Source organism: Sminthopsis crassicaudata, chromosome 3 (assembly GCF_048593235.1).
Source record: "Sminthopsis crassicaudata isolate SCR6 chromosome 3, ASM4859323v1, whole genome shotgun sequence".
In the NCBI taxonomy this organism is placed as follows: Eukaryota; Metazoa; Chordata; class Mammalia; order Dasyuromorphia; family Dasyuridae; genus Sminthopsis; species Sminthopsis crassicaudata.
This window is the reverse complement of record NC_133619.1, coordinates 241,702,357-241,719,504: the sequence shown is the minus strand read 5'-3', so window position 1 is coordinate 241,719,504 and position 17,148 is coordinate 241,702,357. Positions and strand designations below refer to the sequence as shown.

General features: G+C 32.9%; 2 protein-coding genes across 8 annotated transcripts in view; one reads left to right on the top strand and one right to left on the bottom strand.

The window, feature by feature from the left end:
* Positions 1–16,004, top strand: part of LOC141561128 (cohesin subunit SA-2-like) — a 124,292-nt gene extending 108,288 nt beyond the window's left edge. For 3 of the 4 annotated variants that reach the window (XM_074300259.1, XM_074300258.1, XM_074300260.1), the window contains exons 32-34: positions 8,143–8,299; positions 10,027–10,108; positions 13,068–16,004. In XM_074300259.1, the coding sequence (XP_074156360.1) occupies positions 8,143–8,299; positions 10,027–10,108; positions 13,068–13,079 (251 nt within the window). In that variant the 3' untranslated portion in view covers positions 13,080–16,004. Of the gene's footprint in view, positions 1–8,142; positions 8,300–10,026; positions 10,109–13,067 lie in introns of those variants that run through there. The other variant, XR_012487976.1, reaches the window with a different exon arrangement.
* PPP2R3B (protein phosphatase 2 regulatory subunit B''beta) overlaps positions 15,850–17,148 on the bottom strand; it is a 96,777-nt gene continuing 95,478 nt past the window's right edge. For all 4 annotated transcript variants that reach the window (XM_074300262.1, XM_074300261.1, XM_074300264.1 and 1 more), the window contains one exon: positions 15,850–17,121. Coding sequence is in view for 2 of the 4 variants with exons in the window: in XM_074300261.1 (XP_074156362.1) it covers positions 16,980–17,121 (142 nt within the window). In the remaining 2 variants the exon portion in view is untranslated. The remainder of the gene's footprint in view (positions 17,122–17,148) is intronic.

Here is a 17,148-nt window from a genome sequence, read left to right as displayed (position 1 = left end):
CCTTATACCTCATCCCTCCCCAAGACAGCAAGTAATCTTATAGCTTAAATATATGCAATTCTTTTAAAATATAATTCTATATTTGTTACGTTGTGCAAGAAAAATAGAACCAAAAGGGGAAAAACTGGAAGAAAAAAAAAAACAAAAAATGTAAATACTATGTTTCAATCCATATTCAGTTTCCATTCTCTTTGTGAATGTAGATATCTTTTTCCATTTCAACTCTATTATAATTACCTTGAATCACTACATTGTTGAGATGAGCCAAGTCCATAGCACTTGATCATAACACAATCTTGTTTCTGTGTACATTATGCTCTTCATTCTGCTCATTTCATTCAGCATCAGTTCATGTAAGTCTTTCCAGGCTTTTCTGAAAAAAGTTTCTTCATTATTTCTCATAGAACAGTAATATTCCATTGCATTCATGTACCATAACTCATTCAGCCATTCCCCACCTAATGGGCATTCATTCAGGTTTCCAGTTCCTTTTCACTACAAAAGGGGCTGCTATGTTCGCATTTTTGCATATGTGGGTTCTTTTCCCTTTTTTATGATCTCCTAATGAATATGAGAGTTTATCTGAGAATAGAGACACTCTGCTGGATCAAATGGTATGCAAAGTTTAGTAGCCCTTAAGGCAATAGCTGCAAATTGTTCTCCCGAAGGTTTGGAGTTTCACAACTCAACCATCAATGCATTGGTGTCCCAATTTTCTCACATCCCTTCCAGCTTTTATCATTGTCTTTTCCTGTCATATTAGCCCATGTGAGAGGAGTTAGTCTCACCTAGTGAGAGGTGAAACTATCTCACAGTTGTCTTAATTTGTATTTCTCTAATCAATAATGATTTAGAGCATTTTTTCACATAACTAGAAATTAGCCTGTTCTTTTATAAAATAAATTTTTGTTGTCTTTTATATTACCAAAATTTCCCCCAATATCCTTTTTTAATCTCCCTCTTCCAGATAGCTATCCCCTATAACAGATGATTTTCTTTTAAAGAAAATCATCCAAACTTGTCATAAATTGGGGAAAAAAAGCTGGAAATATGCACTGTTGGATTCCTCTGAATTTTGTACTTTTGCAAGGAAGAACTCTTATTCATTCTTTAAGATATCATTATTATTATCTGCTTAAGACAATGTTAATTATATTTTCACCTATTATAAGAAAATTATAAATGTTCTGAGGTTTATAAGTTACATATAGTCTCTCTCTCAACTTCTCTATTTACTATTACTTTCTGAGATGTGATAGCCATTTCTACTTTTAAAAGTTAAAACAGTTCAGACTTTAATTCCTTATTTTAACTCTCTATAAATCTTTTTATCTGAGTGTTTCTTTTGTATATCAATTTGTTAAATGTTGCTCTCTAATCCATTCTGCTCATTATATCCAAATCTTCCTTTTTTTTTTTTTTTTTTGCTTGATAATTTTTTTGAACAAGATTTTTATATATTAATATTCAGGGTTGCAGTTACAATCTTCTGTCAAATTTTGTTGCAATTTTTCTTTTATTGAAAGAAAGTAGCATGGCTGGTCGATAAAGGAATGTCCTGGAAGTTAGAAGTCTCCTCTCTCTTCCTCCTAGTCACTTGATTTCTCAATGTAAGCAACTCTCTAAGATTGTTTATAACTGGAAAAAGTTGACAACCTGCATTGATATGAGTTTTCTAATTTGGGAGTGCTCTATATTAATAAAATCACTGGTTCAGCTGCTATCTCTGTTCCTTTTTGGAAAAAAAGAAAACTTGAGCATTAGATATTTGTAGCCTGTTCTCTTCCTCTCCTTTTGAATAAGTAAATTGTAGTCTTCTTCAGCTTTCTTTTATTTGAGATATTCCCTTTTTCAATAACCCTAGTATCCCAGCCCAATTTCTTATTTCCCTTAATCCCACTTTTCTACTGTAATTTTTTCCCCTTCATTTTTGAGTCAGAAAAGATGCAATTTAAGACATTTTATGTTCTGGAGGATTATTCAATTTTATAAGATAAAATCATTCTCCCTCTTTTTTTTTTTTTTTTTAAATAATAAAATAGCCTTTTATTTTTAACATTCACCTTATAAAACCTGATTTTCCCAATTTTTCTCCCTGTTTTTTACCCCATCCCCTCCCATAGACAGCAAATAATCCATTATAGATTACAAGTGCAATTCTTCTAGACATATTTCTACATTGATCATGCTGCACAAGAAAAAATCAGATAGTCTAACCCATATTAGGTACCTTTTTGAATTCATAAATCAATCATTTTGTTTTATTTTTGAGATTTTTACACAATTGTGTGTGTATGTATGTGTGGCAAAATTTTATCTTTATTTTTTAATAGTTTTATGTTTTCCCCAATACTTGCAAAGATAGTTTTCAACATTCACCTATGTAAAACCTTGTGTTCCGAATTTTTTTCCCCCCTCATCCCCTTATTCCCTTCTCTGAAACAGCAGGCAATCCACTATAGGTTAAACGTGCAATTCTTCTAAACATTTTTATACACTGATTATGCTATACAAGAAAAATCAGATCAAAAGGAAAAAAAACTAATTAATCAACAACAACAAAAAGGTGAAAATACTATGATTCACATTCAATCCCCCCATAGTATTCTCTCTGGATGCAGATGGCTCTTCCCATCACAAGACCATTGATATTGGTCTAAATCACTTCATTGTTGAAAAGACCCATGTCCATCAGAGTTGATCATCATATAATCTTGTTGCTGTGTATAGAGTTCTCTTGATTCTACTCACTTTACTTAGCATCTATTCATGTAAGTCTCTCCAGGCCTTTCTGAAATTATCCTGATAGTCGTTTCTTATAGAACAATAATATTCCATAACATTCATATACCATAACCTATTCAGCCATTCCCCAACAGATGGGCATCAACTCAGTTTCCAGTTCTTTGCCACTTCAAAAAGAGCCCCTACAAAACATTTTTGCACATGTGGGTCCTTTTCCCTTTTTTATGATTTCTCTCGGATACAGGCCCAATAAAGACACTGATGGATCAAAAGGTATGCACAATTTGATAGCCCTTTGGGCATAGTTGCAAATTGCTCTCCAGAATGGTTGGATCAGTTCACAACTCTTATCAACAGTGCATTAATGTTACTGGTAAGATTTCAAAACCATATTTTAAATTGGATATTTCAATGGCTCCCTAGTCTCTCCCAAATGAAATATAAAGTCCACTGTTAGCTTTTTAAAGTTCTTCATACCCTGGTCCCTTTTTACCTTTCTAATCTTCTTATATTTTACTTTCCTTCACATATTGTATTCTACTATCCATTGACACTGACCTATTTACTATTTCTCACCCTGGAAAAATGCCTAATCTCCTGATTCTGTCCATTTTTACTGGCTGTCCCACATGGGAATGTTCTCTCTGCTTGTTTCGGCTTCTCTGGCTTCCTTCAAATCTCAGCCTACAATCCTTTCTTCAATTGGTATTTCTTAATTTTCAATCTCTTCTTAACTGCTTGAAGTACTCTTTACTTAAATTTTGATCTTTACAGTCACATTTCTGGGTAAATTGCAATTCTAGTTCCTCTTTTAGATTATCCTATTTATTGATCTTTATTGTGCTTGCTAGTTTTTTGTGCCAGTTTTATTTCCTAAAATAGCATATTTTTTCCCATAATTCTATCACATTTGTTTCAGTATTTTTTTTTTCCTGGGCGACAGTTGATTCTCAAATTTATTCTTGGAATCCTGTTTCCTCTTTGATTATATTCATAATGTTTTCTTTTGATATTGCCCTGATAATTTTTGTAGCATTTAAAAATCTTTTAAGCTTAGTCTTCTGCATTCTTTTTTAGGGTGTCTACATGATAAAGTTTTTCTACTTCTTTTTAAGCAATCAGTTAACCACAATAAAATATAACTCCTTGAAGGCAGGAAATATTTTATTTTTCCCTTTGTATAGTCACTAACTCATATTAGGTACCTTTTTGAATTCATGAATCAATCAATTTGTTTTATTTTTGAGTTTTTTATTAAGAGCAATTTCTTTGTGTGTGTGTATGTATGTGTGGCAAAGTTTTATATTGAAATTTCTTTGAATCACCTCATTGTGTCAAGTGCATTAAAGTTGATCACATAATTTTGTTTCTGTGTACAATGTTCTCTTGATTCTGCTTATTTCACTTAACGTTGGTTCATGTAAGCCTCCTCAGATCTGTCTGAAATCATCTTACTGGTCATTTCTTACAGACAATAATATTCCATAGCATTCATATACTATAACTTATTCAGCCATTTTCCAGCTTATTGGTATTCACTCATTTTCTAGTTTCTTGTCACTACAAAAAGGGCTGATACAAACATTTTTGCATCTGGGGGTCCTTTTCCCACCTTTAAGATCTCTTTGGGATATAACCCCAGTAGAAACACTACTGGATCACAGGGTATGCACAGTTTGATAGCTCTTTGGGCATAGTTCCAGATTGCTCTTCAGGATAGTTGGATCAATTCACAACTCCACCAACAATGCATTAAGGTTCCAATTTTCCCATATCCCCTTCAACATTTGTCATTATCTTTTCCTGACATCTTAGCCAATCTGAGAGGTATGTAGTGGTATCTCAGAATTGTCTTCATTTGCATTTCTCTGATCAGTAATGATTTATTAAGAGCAATTTCACTCATTAAATCCCCCTTTTGTTCCTTTATTAGGTTTTTCACTTATTGTGATTCTTGTGAAAAACAGATTCTTATTTATGGGGTATAACTAATTTCAGAATTAGTTTAGTTTCTTTTAGAGAATTTTTTCTTAGCATTCTCATTATCCATAGTAATTTTTCATTTTGTTGTTTTTTGGCAACTTATTTCCTTTGACTCTTTAATTTCTTTTAGTTGTTATTCTTTGGAGTTTGACATAATTTTTAATTAATATGAACTAATGAGGGGTATCTTGGCTTGTAATATCTTTTCACTTAGATATTTTGCCAGAAACATTTCAGTTAAAAAAGATTTTTTGAGTTTAAAACTGGAGGTGCAGTGTGGATCTTTGCCTTGTCCTTACTACATGGATGACATTGTACAAGTCACTTATTCTCACTGGTATCCACTAGCATGAAATGACCATCATCTTATCCCACTTCTGTATTTTACACAGGCTTGGTAAGTTTGGGACTGACCTGAAATCACATAGTTTTTGAGTAACAACAGAAATGGAATGTGAACTTAAGACTTCTGTGTCCAAAGACAGTATCCACTCTATTATATTGTAAAATGAGGGGATGAACTAGAGAGTCTTCTGATTTGTTATTATTCCAGCCATGTAATTTCTCTGTTTTGCATCCATTTATTTATTTATTTATTTATTTATTTTTATTTAATTATAAATTTTTTTTGTCAGTATATATGCACGAGTAATTTTTTAAATAACATTATCCTTTGTATTCATTTTTCCAAATTATCCCCTCCCTCCCTCTACTCCCTCCCCTAGATGACAGGCAATCCCATACATTTTACATGTGTTACAATATAACCTAGATACAATATATGAGTGTAAATCCCATTTTCTTGTTGCACATCAAGTATTAGATTCCGAAGGTAAGTAACCTGGGTAGATAGACAGTAGTGCTAACAGTTTACATTCACTTCCCAGTGTTCCTTCTCTGGTTGTAGTTGTTTCTGTCCATCATTGATCAACTGGAAGTGAGTTGGATCTTCTTTATGTTGAAGATATCCACTTCCATAAGAATACATCTTCATACAATATTGAAGTATTCTGTTTTGTATTTAACTTACATAAAATAGAAAATGACCAGACATTAAAAGGTAATATAAGACCATTGAAATTTATTAACTACATAGTTACTGTTTTGAGCGGTTTCCCTCCATTATAACAAAACCCAAACTTCTGTTAGTATTATTTACTGACCTTGGTGTCTTTATATTAAAATATTTACTCTTTATATAGCTAAGAGTAAGGGTTTTATCTAATTTTAGTTTTGTTCATATTAATTTATTTTAAAAACATAACTAATTTAGTACTTCCCAGTCACCCTTGATGTCAGACATATTTTTAAATATTCTGAGCAGGAAAAAGTGAGATATTTAAAATTTAGAAGTTGAAGACCTGGCTTTATCACTTAAGTAATTGTGTAGGGGTGAGTCTCTGAGCTTTTTTTTCTTACCTGATGTTAGTATTGCTTATTTCATAGGGATAGTATATGGATTAAGTTAACTAATCACATAAGCATTATGTAAATTATAATATACATGATAAAATGTCACAATCCTTAATGCCCAATTCCCAGGTTCATAAGTCATTGAGGTCAGGTTAATATTGGTGAAATTAATTATAAAGTAGTCATTAGAGTATCTCTTTCAACTTTAGGATTTTTTTTGCATGCAGAGTCTTCCAAAGATAACATGATTGCTATTATTATAATACCATAGTCTGCTGAATTGATACCCATTGCAGTGGGTCTGCAATCTTATTATTATTTATAGATACTGTCTCCACCAATGCGTATGATCATCTGCCCATGCCTTCTTATCCTGTGTGATTCCTCCATAGGATTCTGTGTAACATGCTGATGACAATCGTTTAAATCTACTGTTCTAAATCTACATTCTGTAAATATATGTACATTCTGTAAATATATGTACATTCTACATGTTTTAAATCTACATTCTAAAATCTTAAATATATATTCTAAATATACATTCTAAATATATATATTCTAAATATACATTCTAAATCTAAATATATGTACATATATTATTATACTTATTATATACTATTATGTACAATATGTCCCTGAGTTGTTTGGAATTTCATTTTTCTTATTATTCATAACTTGGACCATATAGTTGTGAATGTTTTGCAGTTCTTTTAAGAAATGTTTGCTCACATCCTTTGACCACTTAACTATTGATGTATGAAATAATCATTTTGATTATTTTCTGTTTTTGAGTCTTCTGTTTATATTGCTGTAGTTATTGCACATATAATTTTGTTGCCTCTTCTAAATCATATTGCAGAGGCATTTCCATGATGCTGTGTATTCATCGTAATGATAATTTCTTATAGTATATATTCCATTTCTTTCACTAACTATAGTTTGCTTAGCTGTTCTCCAGGTGATAGTCATCTTACATTGCTTCCAGTGCTTTACCACGACTTAAAGAGCTGCTAATAATTTTTTTGTTATATATGGGAATTTTCTTCTTATCAGAGGCCTTCTTATGGTATCAGTCTTTTTTTGAATTAAAAAAAAATTAATAGTTGAATTTTTTCCTCTGTGTCTTGGTATCAGCAAGATTGTTTTCTTTAACAAGAATTTGATTTTCTTTGTTGTTATAGTTAGAGTAGACCAGGGTAAGTCAGATGGTTTGGGTCTGAGACTGGAACAAAATGAGATACTTTAAAGGTTTTTCACATGTTACTTAGCCTTAGCAAGGGAAGAACATTCATAGCAAGGAAAAGGGGCACAGCTTTGATTTGACTGTATGTAGTTCTTCTGTGCCTGGTGTTGGTTCTATAATCAGAAGTGTGAACAAGAAGGTTCAGCCTCTTGGTTTTCTGGATATCTTATACTAGGTGACTAAGAACCTGCCCAGATCCAGTTAAAGCTAGAGGAAATTTAAAATACCATCGAGACAAAAACTAGTCTATCCTGGTCAGAGCCATTACATATTATATTCCCAACACATCTGTCAGCTTTCTTGGCATGCCCAGACTTTTGGCATGGTGAACTCTTTTCCTTGTCTAGGGACAAGTTTGCTTTCCTAAAAATAAAAGGCATAGCATTGTTGTAATACAACTTCCTTACTTACCTCTTCATGAAATAATAGGGAGGTTAGGCATAATTCTGTTATAACAGAATCCTATGTCTTGGCTTCCCTTATCTCCAGTTTATTTTGGAGACTTTACTTTTACTTAATACATCCAAATTAAAGATATAGTCATGAAAGTTTAGTTAGTTTGAGGGTAAAGGTCAAATGGCAATTCTGTGAAAAGCCTAATTAACTTTTTCTGTTTTAACTGTATTTGAGCCAAGTTGTCTTATTATATCACTAGGAAGCCACACTTTAACCATTTCCAATTTGCTTGGCTTTGGAAGTTCCATTTTACTTTGTTTTTCTCTTTTTTTGACATTTCCTTTCTTTCTACTTGTTTATAGGGAGTATTATGGATATTTCACTTCCTGGAAGCTCAAGGCAAACAATGGATTTACAGTCAGATTCACAGCTCTCTTATTTCTCATGGAAAAGTAAAACAGTGACATCGGAAGACATTGTGGATGAGCCAGGCCCCACAGAACAAGATATAGCATCCAGGTATTGGGGAAGATTCTAATGCTGAATTGGACCTTTTATGTGTGGGAAATATGCTGAATCATTGTGCCCTAGCCCTAGTGAAAAAGAATACAGTCCTCTTCAAGGTGGTTTTTAGTTTTTAGAAAATAATCCACTAACCACAGGGTATTATATATTATAATAACTTATTATACTTTTTGTCTATTATATAATGATAAAATATCCTGTCAGTTATATTGGTGGAGAGGGCAACAAAGTAGAACTCATACATAAACCAAACTGTCTGCCTTGCTAATGGGTTTGTAGGACTTGAACACAGCGCAAGAAATCTGTGATGCATAGATTCTTGGGATTAGCCAAGGGACTTTAGAATTAGTGCAGTACAATTTCCTAATTTTTGTAGGAATCTTTTTTTTTTTTTTTTTTTTTTAAACAGAATAACCACTACTTAGACCCTTTTAGTCTGCCTCCTCCCAAGATAGCTAGTTCTGTTTTTTTGTTTGTTTTTTTGACAGCTTCTGGAACTGAAAAATCCTTAATAGTAATAAATAAATAATAAAAGTCCTTAATAGTAAAGTAAAATCTGGTTCCTTAAAGCTTTTAGGAGTAGCTTGATTTTGTCTCTTTTGAATCAGACTGTAGAAAAGACTAAAATACAAATTGTTTTATAGATTTAACAATCAACATCAGGGATCACCTGAGCAGCCTGAACTGTTTAGTCAATTGCTTAGTCACTGGAAACATTGTTTCCAAAGTAAAAGCTATCTTTGCTTAATATCTTCATTGTAACCTTACTGTAAAGCAACCACTTATTTAAGAGCACATAGAGTATCTTAGAATAACCTATGTTTGAGGCCTGATTAATTGTGGGAAAGCCTTCATGGGGATAGAAGCAAAGGAAATGAGCCATTAGAAAAAGTTTTTTTTTGTTTTTTTTTAACTTGCTTCATATTTAAGTATAAAAAATTTTATTTACTATTTTGAAACTTTTTTTTTCAGAAGTCACTGTGAGTGTATTCCTAGAGCTTTCAATTAATCTATATTCCATTTTCTACTTAATATTGAGGCATTAAGTTATAGTTCACTATAATTGGCCTAAGAGAAAAGCTCAAACTGTGGGGCCACCTATATTACCGGAAGAATTCTTCCTTCCTAACTTGTGGTGGGTGATGAGGATACTTAGATCAGATGAGAGATCTTTGGCTGCTGGAATTGTTTGGAGTGTCTAGCTGTTAGGCAGTATGTTGGTTAAATGGAGCTTTTGGTGCTCCTAGCCAATACACTTATTGTTTTTGTGTGATGCTGTATTTAGCTGGCTAAGATAGGGAAAAGGAGTCAGTGATGCTAGTTGGCTTCCTTGGCAGCATTAGAAAATTTAACATTAAATGCTTAGCACTTTGTCCTTAGCACCATTGAAAACCACATCCATAGAACCAGGAAAAGAGAAAAGGGAACCTTCTTGAAATACTACTAATTCTCTAGATGATGTTTCTTTGAACTGTAATTTATGTCGTGGTACAGAATTCACAGTTGAACTACTGTAGCATGTGAACAACATGCCTCTATCTCTTTGTTAAAATCTTAAAAAAAGAAAAAAAAATCCAGACATGCTTTTCTCCTTAAAAGAAAAATAAATATTCATGCTAAATTTCTCCAATATTCTAAGGTTATTTCTTCACTTTGTAGCAGAGAAGGGAATGACCTAGATACAGGTCATAGTCTAAAATCAAAGTGTTGCATTTTTGCAGGATGGGAGACTCACCTGAAAGCCTGCATGAAGAAGAAACAGAGGACCTCAATGAAGATATCGATGTTGTTGAAATAGATGAGGTAACTAATGAGGTTTAGAACTTTTCAAAGCCAGATCATACTCTATGAGTATTTGAGAAGTTTGTGGGACTTGGCTGTCGTGTCTTACATTTTCAATTCTCTACCTTACCTTCCAAATGGTACCTTTCCAGCTGGCTCCTATTCTCAAGGTCACAGTAGGTCAATGAATCTTTTAAGGCTTTATTTGTTTTTTATGGATTTGTACCTTTACTCCTAGTTCTCCTATGCTCCTTTTGTTAAGTCCTTGATTATAGACATTTCATAGGAAATATTATTAAAAAGAAAAGAAAATAAGTTCTGGTTCCTGAGCCATGCATGGATGCATAATGTGGTAATAGAAGAAGGGATAACTTTTTATTTGATAAGGAAGCAGAACATTCCAACTCCACAAAAATCTTCTGTCTGATCTTGTAGAGGTGATCCATGATATTTTTTTTTAATGAAAACTTAGAATGTTATCAGCATTTCCAGTTTACTGGTATGCCTAATAAGCTGTATAATGTACATAGAGGCAACTTGATAACAGTTTGCTAGGCCTGGAATCAGGAAGAACAGAGTTCAAATCTAGCCCTTAGTTTTATGACCTTGAATAAGTCACTTAGACTTTTTGCCTCGGTTTCCTCCTCTGTGAAACACTGATAATATAGCATCTCTCCCCATATTTTTTGAAGACCTTACATAAAAGGTGAATTGAAAACTAAGCCAATGTTACTCTGCTTCATCGTGTCTGTATCCATGATAACGATATGAAATTAGTGCTAGATAATTCTAGTCTATTTTGCATAAACTGAACTTCACTAAAAAATATTAATAATTATTTTCAGTGTGTTTAATTCATTTCCCATTTTTCAGATTTGAAAGTTTTTCAAAACATATTAGGCTGCAGGAGATGTAATTGCATGAAATATTTCTCATTTTTATCCTTTTTTTCAAATTTCATATTTAATTTGACCTATGATGGTCCATGAATGAATCCATTATCTTATTACACATAAACAGATGATTGTCAAATGATGGGTAATTTGTCAAGAAAATATCACATTCTCTGTAAGCAGGAGATATATACATATACCTATGTGCATACATAGAAAAGAAACTCAAGTTGTTTTTTTTTTTTGGAGAGGGGGGTACTGGCAGAATCATAACAAGTTTTATGTATAAGGTGGCATTTTGAGTTGAGCTCTGAAGGAAACTATGAATTCTCTGAAAGAGAGGTGAAGTTGAAATCTATTCCAGGCATAAGGGGCAGCTTACGCCCTAGTGCAGAGATGGGATATTGAGGATCATATGTGACCAACAGTAGAGAACATAAAATTAAAAAATTTTAAAAGTAGTGAAGTTCTGAAACTTCCAACATCCAATAGAAGAGTCTGTGTTTTAACCTAGAGGTAACTGGGGGCCTTATGAATATCACTTTCTATAGCTTGGAAAGAGGACAGAAACTGAAGTCAGAGAAATCAGTCAGGAGGTTCATAATAATGCATGGAAGGAGTGATGTCCTTGGTGAACAGTCAAGGAGGACTTTTGACATTGTAAGCTGAATGGATGGTGGTGCCCTTGTGAAGCATCGGCAAGCTTGGAGGCGGGGTAGATTGGAGAGAGAAGAGAAAGTTGTGTTTTTGACTTGCTGAATTTCAGATGGTGACTCATAAGAGATAATATGCATGTGAAAGGCATTCATTGTCCTAGGCAGGTATTTACCATAAGCTTTAGAAAAATGATTGAAATATGTAATACATTAATTTATTTATGATTAATTTGTTTTGTAATCCTGTTTTTTTTTTTTTTTTTATAATTTTAAAAATATTATTCTGAGAAAAGGTGTATGGGCTTTCCCACTGCTAATGTAGTTGATGATAGAAAAAAGGGAAAATCCCTTGTCCTACTCTGAGGTCCTACAGGTTCCTATTATCTTTGTAGAACCAGGTGTTATAATCTTGTTTGTCAGGATGTGTCTTGAACCATGTCAGGGTGGATTGCATTCATTAAGGAAAATTCAAAATTCTTTTAATGATTTCAAACTCTCCTAGAAACATATGTTAAACATTTTAAGAATTTTGTTTTACCGTATTTTGTTTGATTGGGAGTCAAGACAAGAAAAATTATTTTATGAAGAATTAAAGTGAGTATTACCCAGGAGACAGTGAAAAAGCTTATGGTAGATGTGAATAAACTATTGTATGTAAAAACTAGTTTAGGATGTCATCAAAAAATTTATATTTGAAAAAGACCATAGAGCTGCTAGAGACATGGCAAGAAGCCAGATGACTGATGTGTTCAGCTGGCATCTTCACAGTATCTGGAAAATGCAAAGAACTTCCCGCTCCCTCCCCCCTACACACAATAAAAATATAGGAGCACACAGACAAAAGTATGAGCACAGGATGAGCACTTATATATGGATTTGTATCATCAGGAGGAATGTCTATACCACTGATATCAGAGATCCATTTAAGTCTGGGGGTACATATGCTGACAAATCCTGACATCAGCATTCAGAAAGGTGGTTTCTGAACTATAGCATAATAATGCAAGTTATTTCTGTCATTGTTAAGTTAGTTTTTTTTTAAACTTCTTTAGTTATAATGTCGGAAACCTACAGAGTTTTGCTGGTGATAAAAAAATGATCTTGCTAATGGCATTACTAATTAAAAAAATAAACTTGCTATTAATGTTAGCATATATAAACATTCATATATACAGTTGTCTAAGGTGGGATTACATTGTATTATACTTCATTAGGTTCAAAATTTGGTATGATATGGGTCCATCCTGGATTCTAAGCAAAGTTAATTAGTTCCTATAAATACTGGTCCCTTTTAACAAAAAGGGGTCACCTGTAACCTGAACTTGCACCATAGACCACAATAAAATGAGGTTTATTTTCATTTTGTAAAGACTTTGACTGTTTATCTTAATCTTATCTTTTTTTTTTTTTTTTTTTTTTTTTTTTTTTTAGGGAAACTTGTGAAAAAGCTGAAAATGGTGAAGATCAGAAACTACTCTTTTGGGAAACAACCAAAACGTTTTGATTTTTTCAGATTTTCATGTGTACAAATGGAAACAGCAACTTTATGAAGTGGGACTGTCCCTGGATCCTGGACTCTTGTGCTCTTTGGGCTTTTAAAAGTTTCAGGTCCAAAGAAAAGTAAATTCCCTCAGAATTTACTCCAAGGTAGCCTTTCACCTACCTTGGCTTATTTTATGTACAGGCATACCATGCCTAAAGTTTATTTTTTCAGTGAAAACATAAGTTGAAATGACATCTTGACAGAACAGTACCATGGGTGATAAACGGAATAGTGTTACTGTTTTTATGGGTATTTATAACAAATACAGAAGATATTGGTTATATTAAGAATGTTATTCAGAAATCACTTTTATTAAGCAAAGTTCCCCTTTTTAACAATAAGATATTCGTTACTATTATTAAATTTCATTCAATAGGTGGAATTCAGAAATGACACTCTAAAGGAAAGATTATCTATTTCCTTCTCCTCTTTTCATTCTTTAAATTAATAAACATTAGATTAACTATTTTTGAAGGAAAACAAAACCAGAAATTTGCCTTCTTACCATTGTGTATAGGAAAACTTATGGTGGTTTCAATTCAATATTTATTTGTTACCTTTGTATAAATAACTTAAATCAGATAAAAATGAAAGCAATGCTGCACTCAAGGAGTTTATATTTTACCCCCATGTTATACACAATGCACACAAAGAAGAATGAAGTATTTTAGGTAAGAGAGAATTCTGACTCATGCCTGAAATTTCAGCTGGAAGGATTTCTTCAGGAAGTATCCAAGGCAGGGTTTGTCTGTTTTTTTTCTTCACATTTTACTTGTGAACTGTGAGGTCAAACAGTGTTTCATTTACATTTCCCCCCTTTATTTGATGGAAAAACAAGACATGACTGCTTTTGCACTTTGTTTTTCAAAACAAACCACAGCTCTTATTGGTGGTGATAGACATGTTTTTGTGATCTTCTGGTGATTAAGTTGTTTTATATCATTATAAAATATTTATCAAGTGCCTATTATATACTAGGTGCTTATAACAGACCAGTGGGGGGGGGGGGGAGGAAGGAAACACTTAAGCTACCTTGATTTGACTTTTTGAGTATATGTTTAATGAACTACATGTATGTCATCCAAAGACCAATCTAGCTAAGGTCAGAAGAGTTCATAATTAAGATATAGGCCCACTTAAATTATTTCAGCCACATTAATTTAGATCATTTATTAAGGGTTGCCATTTACAACAGTCTAGGGAGTATTTATATTGATAATGGATTCTGGAAGTAAGGGTAGGAAAACTAGGGAGGAGGTCCTGTCACATTGGAAAAACTTAAATATGAATGACTGTTGTATTAAGGTCTTCCGTGCATATTTTCAGATATTGGACTCCATTTCATACTCTTGTAATATGACTCCCAGAAGTTGTGAGGAAGCAGCTTATACACAAATGAAATAGTTTATATATATTTTGTTGGTGTGACAACAGTGTTCTGGATTTGTAGAGTCGTCCTTATCTTTTTAGTTTATTGTGCCAAAGTATTGTGTTCCTATCCCTATCTCCCCTTTAAAAAGAGTGTTGTGTGTGTGTGTCCGAGCATGGCGCACGTGTAATATTTAAAGCAACAAGACAGCTGCTGGATTAGTGACCATATGACTCATTGCCTTAACTATAGGGAGAATAAATTTAGAAGATACAGAGGGAGAATAAATTTAGAAGATATAGTTATTTGATATTTCTGATCAAAGAAATTGTTCCCATCTTTGTTGGATGAGCAGGCAAGAATTATTCTTTTGCATATAGGAACATAAATGGATTGGTTTGATCTGGATGAATTTTTTGAACAGTTGTCATGTGGCATAGTTATTTTTCTTGTCAATTTATGGTCCTGCCAAGAGTACAGGAAAATAGTTCATAATGGTGTGTTCCAAAATGAAGTTTACCCTTGGTAAATGCTCTTCTAATGAACAAGCAAATAGTATTATTATCTGAAGTTAAAATGTGTTAATATGGAGAAGTATACCTGTTTTTAAAAACATTTAAGTTTCAAGTATCCTGTGAGATACTTGAGGAAAATAAATGGCTTTAACATTAGGCCCTATTCTAAAATTCCTACATGATATTTGAATTAAAAGTCAGCCAGCAAAAAAGGGTGACATTAGAATCATCCTCAGACTGGTCTTCTAAGTCCACATAGTTGCAAAGGAATATTGCCAAGGCTTTAAAATTTAACCAAATTGAGAGAAATGTGGTTTTTTTTTGAGGTGTTGTGTTAGGTGTGAGAGACTATGTGGTGAAAGCTTGAAAGTAGTTTAGAATATTGTCAGCTAATAGTTGCAAAGGCTATATTTCTGTTGCTTTAACATGCATTTACTACTTGGCTATCTTTATTTGTCAACTCTTTGCTCCTAAAGTCAGTACAACCCGGAGGTTAGTAGTACAATAAATGCTTTCCTTATGTACTTGATTTATTACATATAGAATCATCAGAGACGTAACAAAAACCGGTAACCATTTTGTGGTTTAACATCTAAAGTTTTCCACAGGAAATTAAAATGAAGGATTCTGGTTTCGGTGCCAAGATGTTTTCCCCCCCAAATTGTGTCAAACTCTACCCAGTGTTAATATTTCCATGTAAAGCTATGAGATGTGTCCAGAAACAGTAAAATGCTTTGCTGCATGTAGGCATACCTGTGGTAATATTACAACAAGTGGATACATGGATGAAAATCTTTAAATGCTTTATTTGAAAATACAAACATGATTTTTAAACATTTTTAAACTGATCTACACAGCAAACAAAAATAACTTTACATCTTTTTTGTACATTTTACATGAAAACGTTCAAATAAACTTGCTGAAGGCGTTCTATACCCAAATTCTTTGCGTACTGTTATGTACATTTCAAGGCACTACAACCTTATGATTTATGAAACTGAAACAAGTATCTCTCATTCTTTACACACTCTCTTGCCATAAAGATAGGCAGGTGAGGTGGCAGAAATTCAAGCTGCTGTGACACTTTTGTTTATATATTTATGGAATGTGTCAATAACTAACCTTTCAAAGAGGAAGAAATAGAAGCCTTAAATGCCCACAATATATTAGTGCACATCACAGATCAAGTAACATTAATATGTTTTTTTAAAAGCCAAGGAAAAAAAAAACCCTTCTCTAAAGAGCAAAAATATCCAGCCAGAATATCAAGTATAAATACTAACCAACTTCAAATGTTAAAGAGTATTTCTTTTATGATATACATCAATAAGTTAACCTGATTTAAGGAACTGCATTTAAACAGGAGGAGAAAACCAGTTTTTAAAAAAACTTTTTAAAAAGTTCCTGTGTGTGCCAGAATGCTTAGTTTTTAAATTAAAGTATGTCAATTGACAGCTTTTAAAAATAAAACTATCATACTTTTTTCCTTTTGTCAGGTGTATAAGGTTACAGAAAGATGTTATTTACTTTTCCCTCTTTTAGGAGCAAAAACACTAGAGATCTGAATAAAAGGAGCCTCTTACTCCTTGACTGTGGGTACTTTTTCACAGCTTTTACAGCTCCAGGGTATCAGTATATAATATTAACTGGAAAGAATGGTGCATATTCAAAATAGCAGAGGCTTTAGAGAACACAAAATTATTCCAATTAAGGAGATTTGCACCATCTATAAATAAATTATCTAGTTTACAAGCTTGAATGTTGGATAAATACAAAATTATCATTCCATAAAAATGCACTTAATTAAAAGATTTTAAATAATTTGTACCACAAAAAACTACGACTGTCTGGAAACAAAGCCACTGATCATTTCTGGTGTAGCAGACCTGCTGCAGTCTTTCTATGTTGGGTCATAATCATAATATCTCCACATCATCTTCATATTCATCCAAATTTATATCACCCAGAGGTGAAGGCATTTCAAAGAAAGGTCTTTTGTCCAAGTGAAACTTTAATGCACTGGCCTTCTGATCTATAGGACTCAGTTCTGCTTCATAACTGAAATGAGAAGAGGCTATGGTGAAG